Source organism: Bombus huntii, chromosome 4, assembly GCF_024542735.1.
Source record: "Bombus huntii isolate Logan2020A chromosome 4, iyBomHunt1.1, whole genome shotgun sequence".
NCBI lineage: Eukaryota > Metazoa > Arthropoda > Insecta > Hymenoptera > Apidae > Bombus > Bombus huntii.
The window spans coordinates 2,463,262-2,481,215 of NC_066241.1; the positions used below are offsets into that span (position 1 = coordinate 2,463,262).

At 44.6% G+C, this 17,954-nt stretch overlaps 1 protein-coding gene across 1 annotated transcript in view; it reads right to left on the reverse strand.

Moving 5' to 3' along the window:
• Positions 1-17,954, reverse strand: part of LOC126864577 (neurogenic locus Notch protein) — a 185,745-nt gene that overhangs the window by 104,086 nt on the left and 63,705 nt on the right. Inside the window, exons 3-4 of the mRNA XM_050616030.1 lie at positions 10,245-10,516; positions 7,764-7,959 (exon numbers count right to left, since the gene is read on the reverse strand). Coding sequence (XP_050471987.1) covers positions 7,764-7,959; positions 10,245-10,516 — 468 coding nt within the window. The remainder of the gene's footprint in view (positions 1-7,763; positions 7,960-10,244; positions 10,517-17,954) is intronic.

Sequence of the window (17,954 nt, forward strand, 5' to 3'; positions counted from 1 at the left end):
CGATCGAAAGCATCGCGCCACAGGACACTCGCCGACATACGAAATACAAAACAAAACTCGATTCTTTTACTTTTATCATTCTCAGATATTTCATCGTACGTATATTTAATCGTAACGTCCTTTTTAACAAATAATTTTATAATTCGTTCGTATTCATTCTTATATACATAATTTATAACTTTTCGAATTTACGATTCTACGAAAGCTACAAAAAGTTGCAAATGTTATTTTCATTCGTCGATCTATTATTAGTGTGTACGTCTCAGCAATACTTGGGGATCGCGACTGCGTAACTGTAACCTACGTAACGATGGTAACCTGGACGGTGCATATAGACGCTTGAAAGCGGTATCGTAGTAGCTTGCTACGTTATAGATACGTCCGATAATTGAAAAAAATGAAAGAAAAAGAAAAAAAAGATACGTCGAAGAAACCGACCATCCCTTCCACGGAACGCCGATAACACGCAAATGCTTCCTTCCCGCGTCCAATCACGAAATCAATCTACACCGGAAGCAAGTCGTGGCTCGAGGATCTGTCCACGGCGAGACACGATACTTCAAGGCGGGTCAATTGCGTCGCGGGCAATGCGTACGCGATTACATTGCAAAATGAAGCGATTTCGGTTCGAAAGAACGCGCAAGCAAACCGGCGAGTAAGAAAGGGTCTGCTCGCGCGCGCGATAAATGCAAAAAGGTGGACCGATGCGCGAAACTAATGGGACTAGATCGAGAGGACGAGTGGGTCGCGCTTTGTCACGATCGACTCGGTATCATCGAGAACGCGACCTCCAACGAACCTTCTGTTTCGTGTCGTTTTGTTCGGTTTCCCTGATCGTTCCCGGACGAACGAGAGGAAGGTCAGGAGAGAACAAGAGGGCAAGATCGTTGCGTCTACTACGCGGATTCTTGGAGTTTCGAGCGACACCTTCAGAAGGTAAAGTAGTCCAGTTATATTTCGCGTGTCGACAGGACGAACGGAACACGAGCGAATCGGAGGATCGTAGCGAAGGTGTTGCAGCTTGCTCGGAAAAGTATCTTACGATAAGAGCGATACGATATCCCCTCCGTTGTTTTAACGGGTAAAGTTTGACCTTAATCGTGGCGTGTAAACGAGAAAAGGAAAAAGAAAACTGAAGAAAAAGGATAGACGAGGAATTTAACGGAAACCACGACGGCGCGTTAGACGACGGTTTGACCGTTGGTAACGTTGTAAATTGATAACAGCCGTTTATACGAGGTCCACCGATTTAATCGATGCGAAATTGGAACGGTGCGGGCAGATTGAAATCACGAACGATCGAGGGACGGGAGAGCGGTCAGGTCTCTCTTCAGACGCTCCTTCTCCATCATTTTTACGAGGCTATTAAGTTCATCGAAGTCCAACATTCTCGCACGAAATATTAAGTATTCTCCCGGCTAATAATAACTTTCCACTTTGGCCCGCGCGTTGCTTCGGATCGTTACAGCTTTATAACGTTACGGCGTTCTCGAGAAACTTCATGTTGGACACGGAAGGAAAGAGAGAAGAGAAAATGTCAACCACGCGAACGGTGATCGAAAAATGAGTAGATCTCGTGACTCCTTCCATGTCGTTTATTTCATCGGATACAAAGTACGAACGTTATGTAAATCTACGCTTACGCGTCGTGCCTTCTCTTTCGTAAATAATTAGTAGGGAGACGTAAAAGAATCGGTAGCTGTCGGTAGCTGTCGGTGGCCGAGTATTCGTCCGGTTGCTGGTACGAGGGTCAACGAAACAGAAACGTCAATTTGACGGCAAGCGAGTTCACATCGATTACGAACGTTACGCAAATGGGCGACGATGGGCTACGTCGATGGAAATCGCGGGAAAAATGATCCACGCGTTACGATAAATGTAACGGATGTCGCAAGGATATTCCGGCTGCCGGTTCCCGGTTCCCGCGCATTCTCGTTCTTCTTTCGCACGGGACTGCTACACGAGGTTGTTCCAATGGAACTAAGATCTAGATCGTCTCATTGATTATACATCAGCGTTTCCGTTATATTTCGCGAAACGAGAAACGAGACTGCTTCGCACAGCGGCCTTATTTTACTAGTAGGAATCGCGTGTTTGTTCGTTGAAATTACTTTGTACGTGTTTCGTTCGACGATAATCTTATTTCCGAATACGAGTGCGTGAAAGGAAAAATATCTGTACCGTCGCGCGTAGCACAGACTATTTATCCTTGAACTATATCTGTTTGTTTCGTAGGTCGCAAGTCCAATGGCACGTATGTATCGATAAATACCATTCTGGCAATTCTGACAAATACAGACAGCGGTCTTTCACCATGATGTGTTTCGGGCCTGACGAAACTTTTAATTTGCCGGATTAATCGTTACGCTTGAGCAACGATTAATTTCGCGTCGGGTATTGTGTGTCCGGGGTTATGACGTAAACGGATGCATCGCGCGTAAAATAAGGAGCATAACGTTGGACTAACGCGGCTAATGGAACACTGGCGCAGGGCGCTTTCCCACCGTCGTAATTGCCTGAATTGGGCTCGATAATCGTTACGTCAGACGATTCTCGACGATAAACTTCCCCGTTGAATATTCTTGCTGTTTGCGCAATTTTACCGCGAATCGGCGAAAAGTCGAAGCGATTTGGTCTCGTATTCGTCGTTTCCATAGAGTGTTGCGCGAATTATAGCCAATTATAGTTACAGTTATCGAGCGAATCCATAGAGAAAAGAGGTTATATATAGAAAAGAATAAAATATTTTAAACGAGGCATGGTTTAAAGAAACGTGGCAAGTATATACGCGTAGCAAACTCGATAAACCTGTTTGAGAATGTTTCGAACAAACGCGCGGAAAGATCATCAAACTATCGATGCTTCGATTCCTTTTTCGCTCGCTCCGTCAACTATTTATTGTATTTTTAGGCGAATTAAAAATGTGAAAATTCGAACGAGGAATTACATAATTTATTCCATAACGAGTCCTATTACGTGCATTCTCGTACGGGGATTTGCCCAATTCCGCAACTGCGTTGGATTAAAACGAATCCGTCGTATAGATTACGTATGGCGTAAATATCGTACTGCGAATAACGCGATAGATCATACACGCCCGACTGAAAAACCTTGTACGCAGAACGTAGATGTTGCTGCCACGCTAGTCCGAGTAGATCGAGCGACTATCCTTCAACGCCTACGACGTTCCACGTGATTATAAATAGTGGAAGAGCGACCGATACGACGCGGACTGTAGCGGTGATTAAACAATCGTTGGCCGGTCAGCTCGTCGAATCATCGATAATTTCTTTTTACGATTCGGCGTCGAAAGCTGTTACTCGAGCTTGCGTCCGATCCGAGCTACATAGGTAGGTTATTATTAACAGCGGCCGCTGCACATTTTTTCTGGATCGTGGATTATTATATAAATAGAACGTTTCTAAGCTTTCCACGATCGTCCTCGAAAAAGGAGAATAACGAAACGTATAGCTCGTTTGCATCATCCATTCTCTAAAAAGACTGAAAAAAAGGCAACGGAATTTAACCTTGACAGCTCGATCGAGTTTTACACGATTAATCTCACGCGTTCAACTTCTCTCGCCGATATACGCAGCTCTTGTTTAGTCGAAATACGCACCAAGGTGCAAACGGATACGCGCTACTATATGTTTCTGACAAATTTCTACCTTCTTTCCATTAAACGGTTGTTTCGTCGATTTCTTTTCTTTTTTTTTTTTTTTTTTTTTTTTTTCTTTGGAAACCTTAGCTGCCTTCCCATAAAGTGCTATACATCGTATACGTACACGTATAATTGTACACACAGCATAATAACTATACGACGCGTTATCGTCATTACCTTTCGATACTTTTCAATCTACCTTTCATTTACGCTATATCGTTAACGAAAATTAGTATAAATCGCTGGTATACCTTTGAATTACGTCTAAATACGATTTCATACGTAATTCCGTACGGAGCAAGACTATTGGCGACAAAGCGATTATACGAGAGGAGATGGACGAGCAAAAGGCAAATTTTCAATATCTCGGTAAAGTAGACAGGCAGAACTGGTCGCGTTACTTTACACTCGCTTTGCATACGTTGATACTTTCGTACTCGAAGCACGTAATGGACCTCCGGAGAAGAATTCCAGCCAACGTGTTCGAAAAATCCGAATGCCCGGTCTTCTCGATGCGTATCAACAACACCGTTGATAATACGACAACCCAGGTTGAACGTTTTCAACGTCTCCGTATTTTCTCCGGATAGACAAAGGTGCTCGATGGTGGAAAAAGATGGTGACGCGGCTAGGCGAGCGCGTAGTTGGGCAAAATTTGAAAACGTCGCGCGTCTGCATTCGAGGCACGTAGTTATCGGGCGGCGGTCGGTGTCGCGGCCAAGAAACGGGTTCTTCGAATCGCTCGAGATCCTTATTTCCACTCCGTTCTTCTTTCTCCTCTGTTGTTTCGTGCTCCGTTTCCACGAGAGAAACAGACCCGATTGACCTCGTCCAAGGCTTCCTTTATTCCGTGGAAACGTCTCGAAAACCGAGTTGTCGACAAATGTTCGTGAATCGTCGGTAGGCCAGGCTTTGCTACGTGACACGGCCACGGGCACACCTCCACCAGCGGTTGTTGTCAGCGATGGAGACGGTCGGAACGTGGAGCAAGGCTGTGAGAACGCGAACACCTCTTCGTTAGAGATCACTTTCTTCTTCCACCTCGGTTTCAAGGGTAACGACAATCGCGCAACAGATTTTCATCTCTCTAGCATTAACATAGATACATAGTGGATCGCGATCGCCTTTAACTTTCTGCTCTCGTGCATGAAAAAACTTGTTCGTCGATCAATCGGCAACTTGAGACAAAACGGTCGATCGTAGCGGAAAAACGGTTAACACTGTTGCTTAAATTCAAGGGCTCATGATAGAATCGGTATCTACGGATTCCTTACAGTCCAATATTCCGAACGAAATAGTAATCTCTTAGGCGTTTCGCACTCAAGGTCTATCCGATCTATTTGCTATTTATAGACGATCATAGGTCGATGTATATTTTAGCGAAATCGTAATTTGCGTCGTTATCGACTAACTTATGGTTAGTTGAGCCGAGGCTCGTACCACACGGGAATACGTAGGTACAGGAGTGGAGAAAATTTGGAAATACGAGGGAAAAATTTTCAGAGAGGAAAACACGTTGGGAAACTGTATTCGTTGATTCGGGAACAAGACGAAGAGGAGAAGCGTGGACGCGTTCCGGGATACGAGAAGGCGGGATTCAGATGCGAGTTTCGGCTGGAAGCTGGAAAGAAGCGGACTCTGCCGGGTCAATCGCAGCGAGGCTCGAAATTGCCGCGAAGGTCGTAATTTATTAGGATCCGTTGCGGATCCATCGTCGCGTCGGGTTAGAAGGTTAAGGAACGTCGGTCCACGTGGCCTTCCTTTTCCCTCGCCTCCGCTCAATTAAATTCTACTTCAAGCAGATCGTTTCATAAATCACATCCTGCCCTGAGCAGCGAGCACGCGCACAGACTCAACCAACCGCGTGCACTTTCTCGCACGTAGTTTGCCGCGTAGTGGTAGCGGTAGCGGTAGCGGACAGTGATCGCAAGTGGCGAGAATACCTTCTCGAACGTTAGAAATGCGAGATTCCAGTTCGATCGTTATTACGGACAACTCGCATAAGCAATTTGTACGAATGGAAATGATTATCATACGTTAGCGATATCGGACGTTTCGTAGTTGGAATTCGATTATTTATCGCGAGTCGATCGAGTCGGTCGATCGAGTGCCTGTCCTCGACGCGGCGATATGCTCGGCCACCGATTCGACCTAACTATTTAATAACATAGCAGCTTCGGCCAGCACCACCTGGCGGTCAGGCACGCCACGTCAAAGTCTTTATTAGACCCAATTGAACGTTATTGCTTCTCGAGCGCAAGAGGCATCGGTGGACGGAGAAAGGCGGAGCAAAGGGTTGCAGAGGCGACAGCGACGAAAGAAGGCGGGAAGCATGGAAGAATGGGAGAATGGAAGAATGGGAGAATGGGAGAATGGGAGAAAGAGAGAGACGATAGCGGTTCTTTCTCTAGAGAAGATACGAAAATATTCAAATATCCGATAGATAATATAATTCTTCCGAAGACGGTTGCAGACTGGCAAGGTACCGAGAGACAGGCGAAGAAAGACTACGCGTTCCTGTGTGTATCCGAGGTTTAATGCCGCGACTAAATGGGATGCGCGTACGTCGATGCGTATACGCGGCGTTAACTATCCCTGGCGAGGAAAGGTTACAGGGTCTACGCTCTACAGGCAGAGGCGGATTAACGACGTTAAACGGAATTATTGGGTAGCGGTGCGATTAACCCCTCGCCGATATTTATTAGCCGGCTAAAGCTCGATTATTTCTATCCAAGTACGAGTTTGCCTCGTCCGTGTTAACCAGATACCGTTCAATTAAGGGTGCGCGCCGGCATTAACGTCGCTTTCTTTCTCCTCCCTTTGCCGTATTCTACGCAAGCCGATATCGCGGTGGCGCGAATACATCCTTGCTTCTGCGATTACGGGCGAGCGATGCCGACGCGATATTGCCTCTGCGAAGCTGCCGAGATAGACTTTTCAAGAGGGTATCGATATCCCGAGCGGCAGAGCAAGCGTAGTGGTAAAACTACGACCGAAAGGGGTAGCGAGGTTAAGCCGCGTAAAACGTTTCCGAATATTCGTCCATGTTTCCATTTTTCAGAGAGTAAAGCGAGAGATGTACACGCGACTCTCGCTGAAACTAATCCTGTCTATTCCTTCGTACGCGTAATTACGCGTACGTACGTAGTCGTTTGCGTCGAGCCTCGCTGTCGGAGACGAACCGTATTATGGGTGCGATAGCTAGAAAAGCTAGCCCTCGTCGTCCTTCCCGACGAAGAAAACGAAAAGGTGGAGCGTACGTGTTGGAGTCCAGTCGATATAATTCGACATAACGTCGCAGCCAGCGACATTATCTGCTCTCGCGCGGTCAACTCGACTCCGGTCTCGATTAATCTCGACTCGATCTCAACAAAGCGCGGATTTATGTTCTCCGCGCCGCGCCGCGGCCGCCGGGCCTTAAGTTACCCGGTGGAACCAGTTTTTGGCGAGCTCGTTTCTTTTCCGCAACCCCTTCTTTTTTCTCTTTCCCTTTTCATCCTGCCAACTCCGGTGTTCTACCGTCTTATTTGTCGTAAACGCAAAATATACAAGCACATATGTATATCGTAATCGTATAACACGGTCTCGCGTGCAAGCTTAATTATTTACTTATTTCGGTACACTCGCGCGCTACTATATCTCGAAACTGTAACAGCAATAACCGTTTCATCGTTGAATTACCGAAATCACGCGTAATTTTGTAGCAAGCGTAGACAGAATTTCACGAGCGAAGATCGAACTCGGTAACGTAAATATAACGTTATACGTACAGCCCGTAAAGTTTTAAAAAACAAAACCGATTTCTCGATCGCGTATCCCGAGTTTCGCTCGACCATTCGCAACTATAGGAGGAGCTCCGATGGGATAACAGGATCTGGCGAAACGGTGATAAAAATTGACGCGGAGTACGTAGTTGTCACGATGCGCATCGGCCTGGTCCTGCCGATGGAACGAGCGAGAGAGATGCAGACGGAAGTAAGGAGGAAGGAGGAAGGAGGACCGATGAAATCGTGGAATAGGTTTCGTGGAAAATGGCAATTTACGTTGAAAGAAGATACGTAAAGTATCGGGAGGGGACCGTTAACGATGTCGTTCGACTTACTTGTACGATCCGTGAATGTTCTTGCAGGAGCCATGTCTGCACGGGTTCCTGTCGCATTCGTCGATGTCGTCCGCGCAATTCGGTCCGGTAAAGCCGGGTGCACACGTGCACTTGTAGCTGTCCTCCAGCGACAGACACTCGGCCCCGTTTCGACAAGGCGACGAGGCGCAGTGGTCTTGTCGTTCGCAGTGCTCGCCTGGAACACACAGAACGAAAAAGAACGAATGGTAGAGATACACGACGAGCCTTTTACACTTTGAACGGCGTACGGAAATCTCGACCGAACTCTGTAAATCGAATTGCGAAAAGATCGTTCCACAGCCACGGCCGTGTCGTTAACGATATATTCGCGCATACTTTAAAGCTACAGTAATACGCTGTATTACAATAAACGCCTCTGACTTTCTATACTTTCGATACTTTAAACACCATAGATCGCCCACTACGCTGTACGCGTTACGTGTATAGTTTTATATATTAAGTGTAATATAAGTTTCAGACAGCCGGTAGAGAAACAACAGACGTACAGTCACACGAAGCTTTCCGCTCGTTTAGAAAGCGTTTCTTCGCGTACTTGCACAGAAATCCCATCTTCGAATCGTTAAGTAAAACGGATAACGAAGGCTTGGCAGCTGCTAGCGAATAGATCGAGCCGAAGAAGAATCGAATAAAAGGGGAGCGAAGGGGAGCGAAGGGGAGCGAAAGGGAGGATGAAGGCCGAGGGGTGCGTCCCATCCTGCCGTACGAGTATGGATCAACCCCGTCACGACCAAATGCGTTACGCAGAGGTACGTATCTGTGTAAGAATGTACGCGAGAATGCAAGAATTTAAACGTATAATATATACACGTGGAAGCTTACGACTTAACAACGGCTTAACAACGTAAAGATTTAAGAGAGAATGGCCAACTACGCTGCAATAGAGAGCGTAAGATGCGTATATCGTACGAAAATAACTAAAAATTCGAACGGTACCGCTTAGATACGTGTACGTATCGAGAAATCGAACGTTACTTCGAAATTTAATCTTTTCCTATCGATCGGCAAGTGGGCTAAGGGTACGTTTACCACGATTTTACGAGTGGCCCGTGCCGAGGTTCGCGTCCGGTCGAGAAGAGAGATATCGTTGAAGACGGTGGCGACGACGGTGACAAAGTCTTGCTATCTACGTAAAATCTTATTCCTCCGCTCTCGAAGGTCACCGCTTAGCGAAACTAATTACCAGAGTCGTTCGTGGTTCGTCGTTCTGCCGAATCTAAGACGTCTTTGCCTCTGGATCTGCGCGCGATCTCGCGCACTCGCTAGCAACGATCGGTGGTTCTCCGACGATTTCGCGTTATCAACGAATAACGAAAGTAACGAAAGCAACGAAAGCAACGAAAGCAACGAAAGCAACGAAAGCAACGAAAGGAATCGAATTACGTATATAAATTCTTCGCATCTTCTAATTTTTTTATCCAAATGACGGTAACCGTTTTGCGTTTCGCAGGATATCTCGAGATTTTTACTAACCGCTAACTACACTTTGCCGGTACGAATAGTATAACACGACGATGACAAAACAAGACAAACGTTAAAGACAGAAAGCAGGAAAATTGGTAGTTTAAACGTGAGAACCACTGGCCCAAAGGTACCGCCGCGGCGAAACGCTGTATCGCTCTCCGCCAATTATCCGGCTGGCACAAGCTTCTCCTTTTCTTCCTTCTTCCCTTCCTCTTCTTTCGTCCTCGTTTTTCTTTCTCCTTCGTACATCGTTACGAATTTGTCAAGAGAGCACGTGCGCCTGCGTTAAGCCGGCCCATAAAAAATACTCGTTTGGCTACGCACCGAAACTTCCGCCATGCGAGCAAATTCGCCAACGAATCCAACTTCTCTCGCGCGTTTCTCTCGGGAGGAAGAGCCCGACGCACGAATGCCTTTGAACGCATCGACTACCGCGGTTATCTCTTCGATCGGTCCATCGACGACCTTTTACGTAAGTAAGTGCGCGGGTAAGGTACCTGTCGATTCACCGCCGCCGCTGTTCGTTCGTCTCGTTTTACTCCGTCAATCTCTCTCGGTAATAGGAATTCGCGCCAGCCTTTTTTCTAAACTCTCTTTTCTTTTTTCTTACGGCTAATTGTTTTCAAGCTATTTCGATCGTTGCTATTCGAGCGTTGCTCGAAGCGCGTTTTCCAATCTAAATTTAAACTCGATTACCGTATATCGTTTTAACGCGGCGTTTATCGTTTCAACGGACGCTATAATCAACGCGTTTGCGAAATAATTGTGCCGCGATAAACGTGCGAAGCTTACTCTGTAAAGTTGTTGGAAAAAATACCGTGACTGGAAAACGAGTCGGATTGCGCGTACAACTCTTTTTCTCGATAAAAATCTGCCGTCTCGTTACGTCGCGACGCGCCGTGCCGGTTTTTCTTTTTTTTTTTCTTTTTTTTTTGTTTTTGGTCGATTTAGAGAATGAAATTACTGAGAGATCCTTACCGGTGTATCCAGTGGCACAGGTGCAAACGTATTCGCGGAGCGATTTCAGATTGCAAGTGGCACCGTTCAAACACGGAGACGAGTCGCACGCGTTCTCGATGGGTATCTCGCACAGGCTCGCGGTAAATCCGACAGGACAGGAACAGGTAAACGAAGGCGTACCACCCCCGCTACTTTCCTTCACCCTGCACGAACCACCGTTCTGACAGCGTGGTCCCGTGTGGCACGGGTTCAGATGTTGACAGTATTCTCCCACGTATTTCGACGTGCATCTGTAACAGCGTAAAAACAATATGCATTAGCAAAGTTGGACATAGACGTGGAGATTTTGTTGTTGGTCCGTAAATCGATAAGAATTATTATTTTTGGAACGAACGATCTACGACGAAAGAAGGACGAATCTTTTGCTCGAAGGCGTCGAACTGGAGACGAAGGGCGAAGAAGAAAAGAAGAGAAAAGGAGAATTGCTCCGACTAAGCAATAAGAACGGAAGATGTAAGAGCGGTGAAAGTTTCCACGAAAGGTTTGGAAAACGGAAGAGCCCGATCCTTCGCGGCAGTTCGCCAACGATGAATTTAAGGTTGTATCTCGGCGCCCACGCTCGCGCGCTCTGCCTAAACTGTCGTAAAAATCGGGTCTATTCGCGGAAACGCTTTCATCTTGGCGAACCGTAACTGCACGCATTCCGTTTCTTTCTCCGCAGCCCCTAATTAAACCTTTCCTTTATTATTTCGCGTAATCGTTCGCTTCCGTCGGCGGGAAGCCAACTGTAAAATCTCGCCAGGATAACCCGAAAGAAACCGCAAAACGTTTGGCGAGCTTTCCACGAGGGTCGTTGGCTGCGACGCGATCCGGAAAGGTAAAGTCGAAACGGCGCAGCGTCCGGCAGAGAATAAACGCCTTTATAAAGAAACGCCTTTCTTTCTACCGGTTCGCAACGATCGTTGGTTCGAGAACTCGCATCGTGCTCCCTGATGGATCAGACTCGGTTTCGCGAGAAACCGTCGATAGGAAGAACCGAGAAACGAGTCCCCTTAAGGGTAACTAGCGCCTCCTTTGGTCGTTGCGCGATCGGAAGAATTTTTCTCCGATGAATCGAGCGCGCGTTCGTCCGACCGGTTCGATCGAATCGAATATTCCCTCGGTATTTTCTAAGGACACTCGACAAATTGGAGCGAGTCGTTACCGAGTAGAACGACTCGCTCACCTCGACTGTGGTAGAATGTGACGGAATCGCAGTTTCTTTGCTTCGCGTGGCATGGAATTCGTATTCGATCTCACAGATAAGTCGTACGTTATTCGAGTTATTCAAACGAGATGAAACGTATCCGGCTTAGGTCGATCGCATATCGTTATCCACGCGGATTTGACGCGTTAACCTCGTTCTTCGCATTCTACGCGTAGAACGATATAACGTTATATCGTAATATAACGAAACGGCCGTATCGCCAATTCGCAATTTTATCGCGATTTACAAACGCGAACGACATTAAGGTAAAATTACATTTGTCGACGCTTGGTCGATTCGATTACTTCTTTCTTCGATTCGATTCTTATTACTTTGGAAAATTCGACTTTTATCCGGCACCGTTGCCGATCTTATTTACGTCGACCACCGGAACTCTCCGTAAAACGAGTGGCCGTTGTCGAGAGCGCAGCTGGTTGCAAGTTGGTTCACGCGCAACTTCTCCGCCGACTTCTTGCATCGAGGATATCGCGTATGCGAGCGCTTAGAAGGCCGCAGCCGGTATCTCTATAAACGGAAGCGACGATTCCACGGCCATTATTCGCCGGCAGCGAGTTTCTTCTCGACTACCGGTCCGGTCCAGCCAGCAGCAGGCCACGTTGAGCATCATCGCTTGGATTTATCGACTTCTGTCTGTGAATATTCCCTTCTAAGCTAGCCAGGAACGTAACGAACCGAATGCGGTACCCACCACCGACTAGAAAAACCTCGTATACGTATACGTATCGTCGTCTACATCCTAAGGGACACGTTATTTTAGAAAGAATCGAGTTGCTCGTGCAACTTTTCGTTTTTACGTTTTCTAGATTGGTAAACGAGAGATTGCCTGGTTCGGCACGCAGTTATAACGCGCTTCGAAACGACCGATTTCTCGTTTCTTATTATATTCCATCGAATCTATCCCGACCAATCTTATCGATTCTTTTCGCTGTACTTTCTTCGTCTCGCGTTTAACCGTTCTTTGCAAAAAGCGTGCATTTAACGTTAAAACGTACCGCCAAATCCTCGAAATTCGAACCATCTACGTCGTATCGCGTTCTTCTCGCGGATACGACCATTCTTCAAACTCTTCATTCATTCAAACTCGAGCGAATATTTTTTCATAAAATCGTGAAATTACTAAACAAGATGTATCGGAGCGATAAAATAATCTTTCACGTAACACGGTGTAAAGTAGAATGTTTACTTTATATTATGTACTCTGCTGATCTAACCGGTACGATCGCAGCCGTCTAGCTACGATATCGTGTCAAGTACGCTGTAATTACACTATCGTGTACTTTATTAACGAATGTGGGACGCACGCGTCCTATGATTTAGCGAAAATGCGCGTTCCCTGTCGCTTGCGATCCAAAGGCATTCCATAGACAAGACGATATCGTCGAAATATTTATTTACTTTTGTCTCATTTTTAGCCGAACCTTGTTTCGAACCAGCAAACGTTTCAACTTCCTCCGACACGGGACGATACCGTTTTATCTCTGACAAATTGTCGTTACGTTTTACGAATAACTCTGGAAACGTGGGATTAACAACGTGTCGCTAGTCGAACAAGTACGCTACTGTACTGCTCGCGTGTATTTACGTGTATCTACATCTACATCTACATCTACATCTACATCTACATCTATATCTACATCTACAGGCGAATATGATTGCATCAAAGAATGGTGTGTGCGCGCAGCATGTATCAATCAGGCACTCGACGGGCAGTAAAGTTCCGTCCAGTCCAGTAGTATCGTCATTCTGCTTTGTGCTTCTCGGAGGGAGCAACGTTGTTCGAGAGAAGATAAAACGAAGCCACTTTATGGTTGACCATTCTCTCTGATAATTATAATGGGCAACGTGGATGTATCCAGGCAGCTTCACGACACCCAACAAGATTTATTTCGCTCGACGTGCGTGCGCATAACGCGTATCAATCGCAATCTACGAGGCATAAACGCGTACACTCGTTGAAGTTCGTATTATCGGCGCGATAATCGGACTCGTAGTTGAAAATTGTGACGTTTCTCTATCGTGACGTGAGCGAATAACTTGCAATTCAATAACTTGCAAGATTCAATTACGATAGCCAATTTACGAAGCTTTTCGGCTTAATCGACTGAAATCGATGGAGCGAAATCGAATCTCTGGTTGGATAGATGATCGGTTAATCGGAAAGTATAAACGCCAAGCGTCGTTTAAAGATCGTAAACGCGTGCCTATAAAAATATAAGAAGGAATTAACAAGATTTCAAATGGGAAAGAATCTATTTCGTGCTTTCGCACCGATCTTTCGCGATCGTAGAAGATTTAAAAATTTACGAAACTATAATGTGATCTACGGCGTAATACGAAACTGCAAAAATAATTCTTAGCTTTAATTCTTAGCTTTTAGCGTAATATTCGTCATTACGTAAGAAACAGCCTACCATTGGAAAATGAAAAGGATCCCAGATATTTTATCGGAAATCGAAAGCAGAAATTTTCGCGAATACCGAAAGTTAGTTGCTCGAAGACGGACGATCGAGATTTTTGCCCAACCACGTAATCATCGAGCTGCCCGCTCTGGAAACGTTCGCTTTTATCAAATACCAAAGCGTTTCTTTCCTCTCGACTGCAAATGTTTAATCACTCGCTGGCGATTTCTTTTATTTCTCGGTAAGAGGAAGGAAAAGAAGAAGAGCGAACGAAAAAGAAAACCGCGGAGTGGAATTAATCGAAACCGTAAAGGACCGCGTACCCAGGTGTTCTTCGTGCTCGAAGCGTTTCTCCCGGATTCCCCTTTCTTCGTTCGGGTTTCTATATGTGGCGAGATCGCGGTTCGGCCCATAAGGATCGATCGTACGCGTCCACGAGCAAGAAAATCTCGCAGATGGAAGAACGGAAGGACGACTTGTATTTGCTGCAGAATCACCATCCAGGGCTTGAGATCGCTCCGTAAACTGTAAACTGTAAACCGTAAACTGTAAACTGTAAACCGTAAACTGTAAACTGTAAACTGTAAACCGTAAACTGTAAACTGTAAACCGTAAACTGTAAACTGTAAACCGTAAACTGTAAACTGTAAACCATAAACTGTAAACTGTAAACCGTAAACTGTAAACTGTAAACTGTAAACCGTAAACTGTAAACTGTAAACTGTAAACTGTAAACTGTAAACTGTAAACTGGAAACTGTAAACTGGAAACTGGAAACTGTAAACTGTAAACTGGAAACTGGAAACTGTAAACTGTAAACTGGAAACTGGAAACTGTAAACTGGAAACTGGAAACTGGAAACTGTAAACTGTAAACTGTAAACTGTAAACTGTAAACTGTAAACTGGAAACTGGAAACTGGAAACTGGAAACTGTAAACCGTAAACTGTAAACTGTAAACCGTAAACTGTAAACCGTAAACTGTAAACTGTAAACTGTAAACCGTAAACTGTAAACTGTAAACCGTAAACTGTAAACTGTAAACCGTAAACTGTAAACTGTAAACCGTAAACTGTAAACTGTAAACCGTAAACTGTAAACTGTAAACCGTAAACTGTAAACTGTAAACCGTAAATTGTAAACTGTAAACCGTAAACTGTAAACCGTAAACTGTAAACTGTAAACCGTAAATTGTAAACTGTAAACCGTAAACTGTAAACTTTAAACTGTAAACTGTAAACTGTAAACTGTAAACTGTAAACTGTAAACTGTAAACTGTAAACCGTAAACTGTAAACTGTAAACTGTAAACTGTAAACTGTAAACTGTAAACTGGAAACTGGAAACTGTAAACTGTAAACTGTAAACTGGAAACTGCAAACTGTAAACTGTAAACTGTAAACTGTAAACTGTAAACTGTAAACTGTAAGCTGTAAACTGTAAGCTGTAAGCTGTAAACTGTAAACTGTAAACTGTAAACTGTAAACTGGAAACTGGAAACTGTAAACTGTAAACTGTAAACTGGAAACTGCAAACTGTAAACTGTAAACTGTAAACTGTAAACTGTAAACTGTAAACTGTAAACTGGAAACTGGAAACTGTAAACTGTAAACTGTAAACTGTAAACTGTAAACTGTAAACTGTAAACTGTAAACTGTAAACTGTAAACTGTAAACTGGAAACTGGAAACTGTAAACTGTAAACTGTAAACTGTAAACTGTAAACTGTAAACTGTAAACCGTAAACTGTAAACTGTAAACCGTAAACTGTAAACTGTAAACCGTAAACTGTAAACTGTAAACTGTAAACCGTAAACTGTAAACTGTAAACCGTAAACCGTAAACTGTAAACTGTAAACCGTAAACTGTAAACTGTAAACCGTAAACTGTAAACTGTAAACTGTAAACCATAAACTGTAAACTGTAAACCGTAAACTGTAAACCGTAAACCGTAAACCGTAAACCGTAAACTGTAAACCGTAAACTGTAAACTGTAAACTGTAAACTGTAAACTGTAAACTGTAAGCTGTAAACTGTAAACTGTAAACTGTAAACTGTAAACTGTAAACTGTAAACTGGAAACTGGAAACTGTAAACTGTAAACTGTAAACTGTAAACTGTAAACTGTAAACTGTAAACTGTAAACTGTAAACTGTAAACTGTAAACTGTAAACTGTAAACTGTAAACTGTAAACTGTAAACTGTAAACTGTAAACTGTAAACTGTAAGCTGTAAACTGTAAGCTGTAAACTGTAAACTGGAAACTGTAAACTGGAAACTGTAAACTGGAAACTGTAAACTGGAAACTGGAAACTGTGAACCGTAAATTGTATACACACGACCGGAATGTCTTGAACCGATATGTCGCTGTCTCTGCTGCGACCAACAACCGGGAACAGAGAATTATGGCGGGAGCACGACGAATAGCCGTCGATGCCAGATCGATTGCGCTTTGCGCGACGTTTGCGCGAAAATAGCAGGCAAGTGGAGATATACAGGCTGCAAGAAACTTTGATTCGCGGGAAAAAGTGCAGTACTCCGCCACGATAATTTTGCGAGAGATGATTTTTGTAGGATGTAAAGCACCTGTTCGTTTCCTCGTTCGTTGGATCGATGCATATATTGGCAGAGTTTTGTTTCCGCAAAGTTTAAGATCCGCACACGGATATTAGTTTCGAATCTAGTACACATCGACGAGTTACGTATACCGCAAAGTGCTATCAGATTGTTAGAACTTTGGCAATTAGCAGTTACGCGTTCTTCTTGTCTGCTACGTCGTATACTTTGAGTTGAAAAAATTGCGAAACGCTAGGTGAGAAGAAGCGAGGAATTGGAATCAACGTGGAACAATGTAAAATCTTTCACGGCAAGAAGAAGACGCTGATTTCCTACCGATTCTGAAATTCTAAATTCCACGCTGTAAAGAGTGAGGCGAAACTAAACGAAACTCTCGGTTACGAGGATCACGATCCAATCTTCCGTCGATCCTTTCGTCGTAGTCGATCCTAACGTCGCTTCTAACAATAAGGGATTCACGACCGGCGATAAGCTCGTAGGAGCCACGCTTTATAATTTATACTTTTCAGGATTTATAAAAAATCCCACGAGAAACGTTTTTACAATACGCATCTACTATCGAATCGATCGGATCGTTCATTCTCACGATACAACGAACAATTCACGACGTTGTATTCAGGATCCGCAACGGCGCTACACATAGTTACAACGGTAGCTACGCACTGTATCCGGATTCCACGCGAAACTCGGCGATATGTTCGCGAACGATGGAAAATTAGAAAGTCATCGCTGCTTTTCTGTTTTTATATTACGCGCGAATGTCGTAGAAATCAAAGGGAGCTGGTGCGATTTCGATCGTCGGTTACCGGACTGACAGCTCGAAGTCTGATAAATTAGACGGAATTAGCGTCGACGATCGTTGGAAAACTCTTTTCACGCCTCGTTATATTCCGTTTCAACCGCTGGAAGAGACACGCGTAGATATTCATTTGAAATTACGTATTCTTCGCGGCAACTTCGATATTATATCGAATTTATAAACAAACGAACGATAAAACAGAGCGATACTATCCTCAAAATTACTATCCGATCGTACGATTTGTTTGCCAATCGTATAATCCCCAATCGCAAACTATCGATCACAATGGTCGAGAATTAACATGTTCCGCGAACAAGTAACAGTAGGTGGTATGTTATAGAAGGACGCGTTAACTAATAAGTCAAACAAGGAACCTATCTTTCGCGCGTAAAGCGTTATGATGTCTCGTAGATAATGGTTCTAAATGGGCGGTAAAATACGAGGCCCGAAAATCTTCTGGGCAAACAAGGAATTTCGAGCAAACACGAAGGATAGACACGCCCAGGTGGAAAGCGATCGATCGACGATCGAACGCACGTGGCGCGTAATTCCGTTCGTTGGTCGATTTAGCAGACTGCGGTGGAATTTTTGCTTACTTTCGCTCGACCAAATAAGACAATTAAGAGGATGCCGATGAATCATGTATCCCGCTACGTGGGAGTGTAAACTCCGCGCTGGTTCCATGTCAA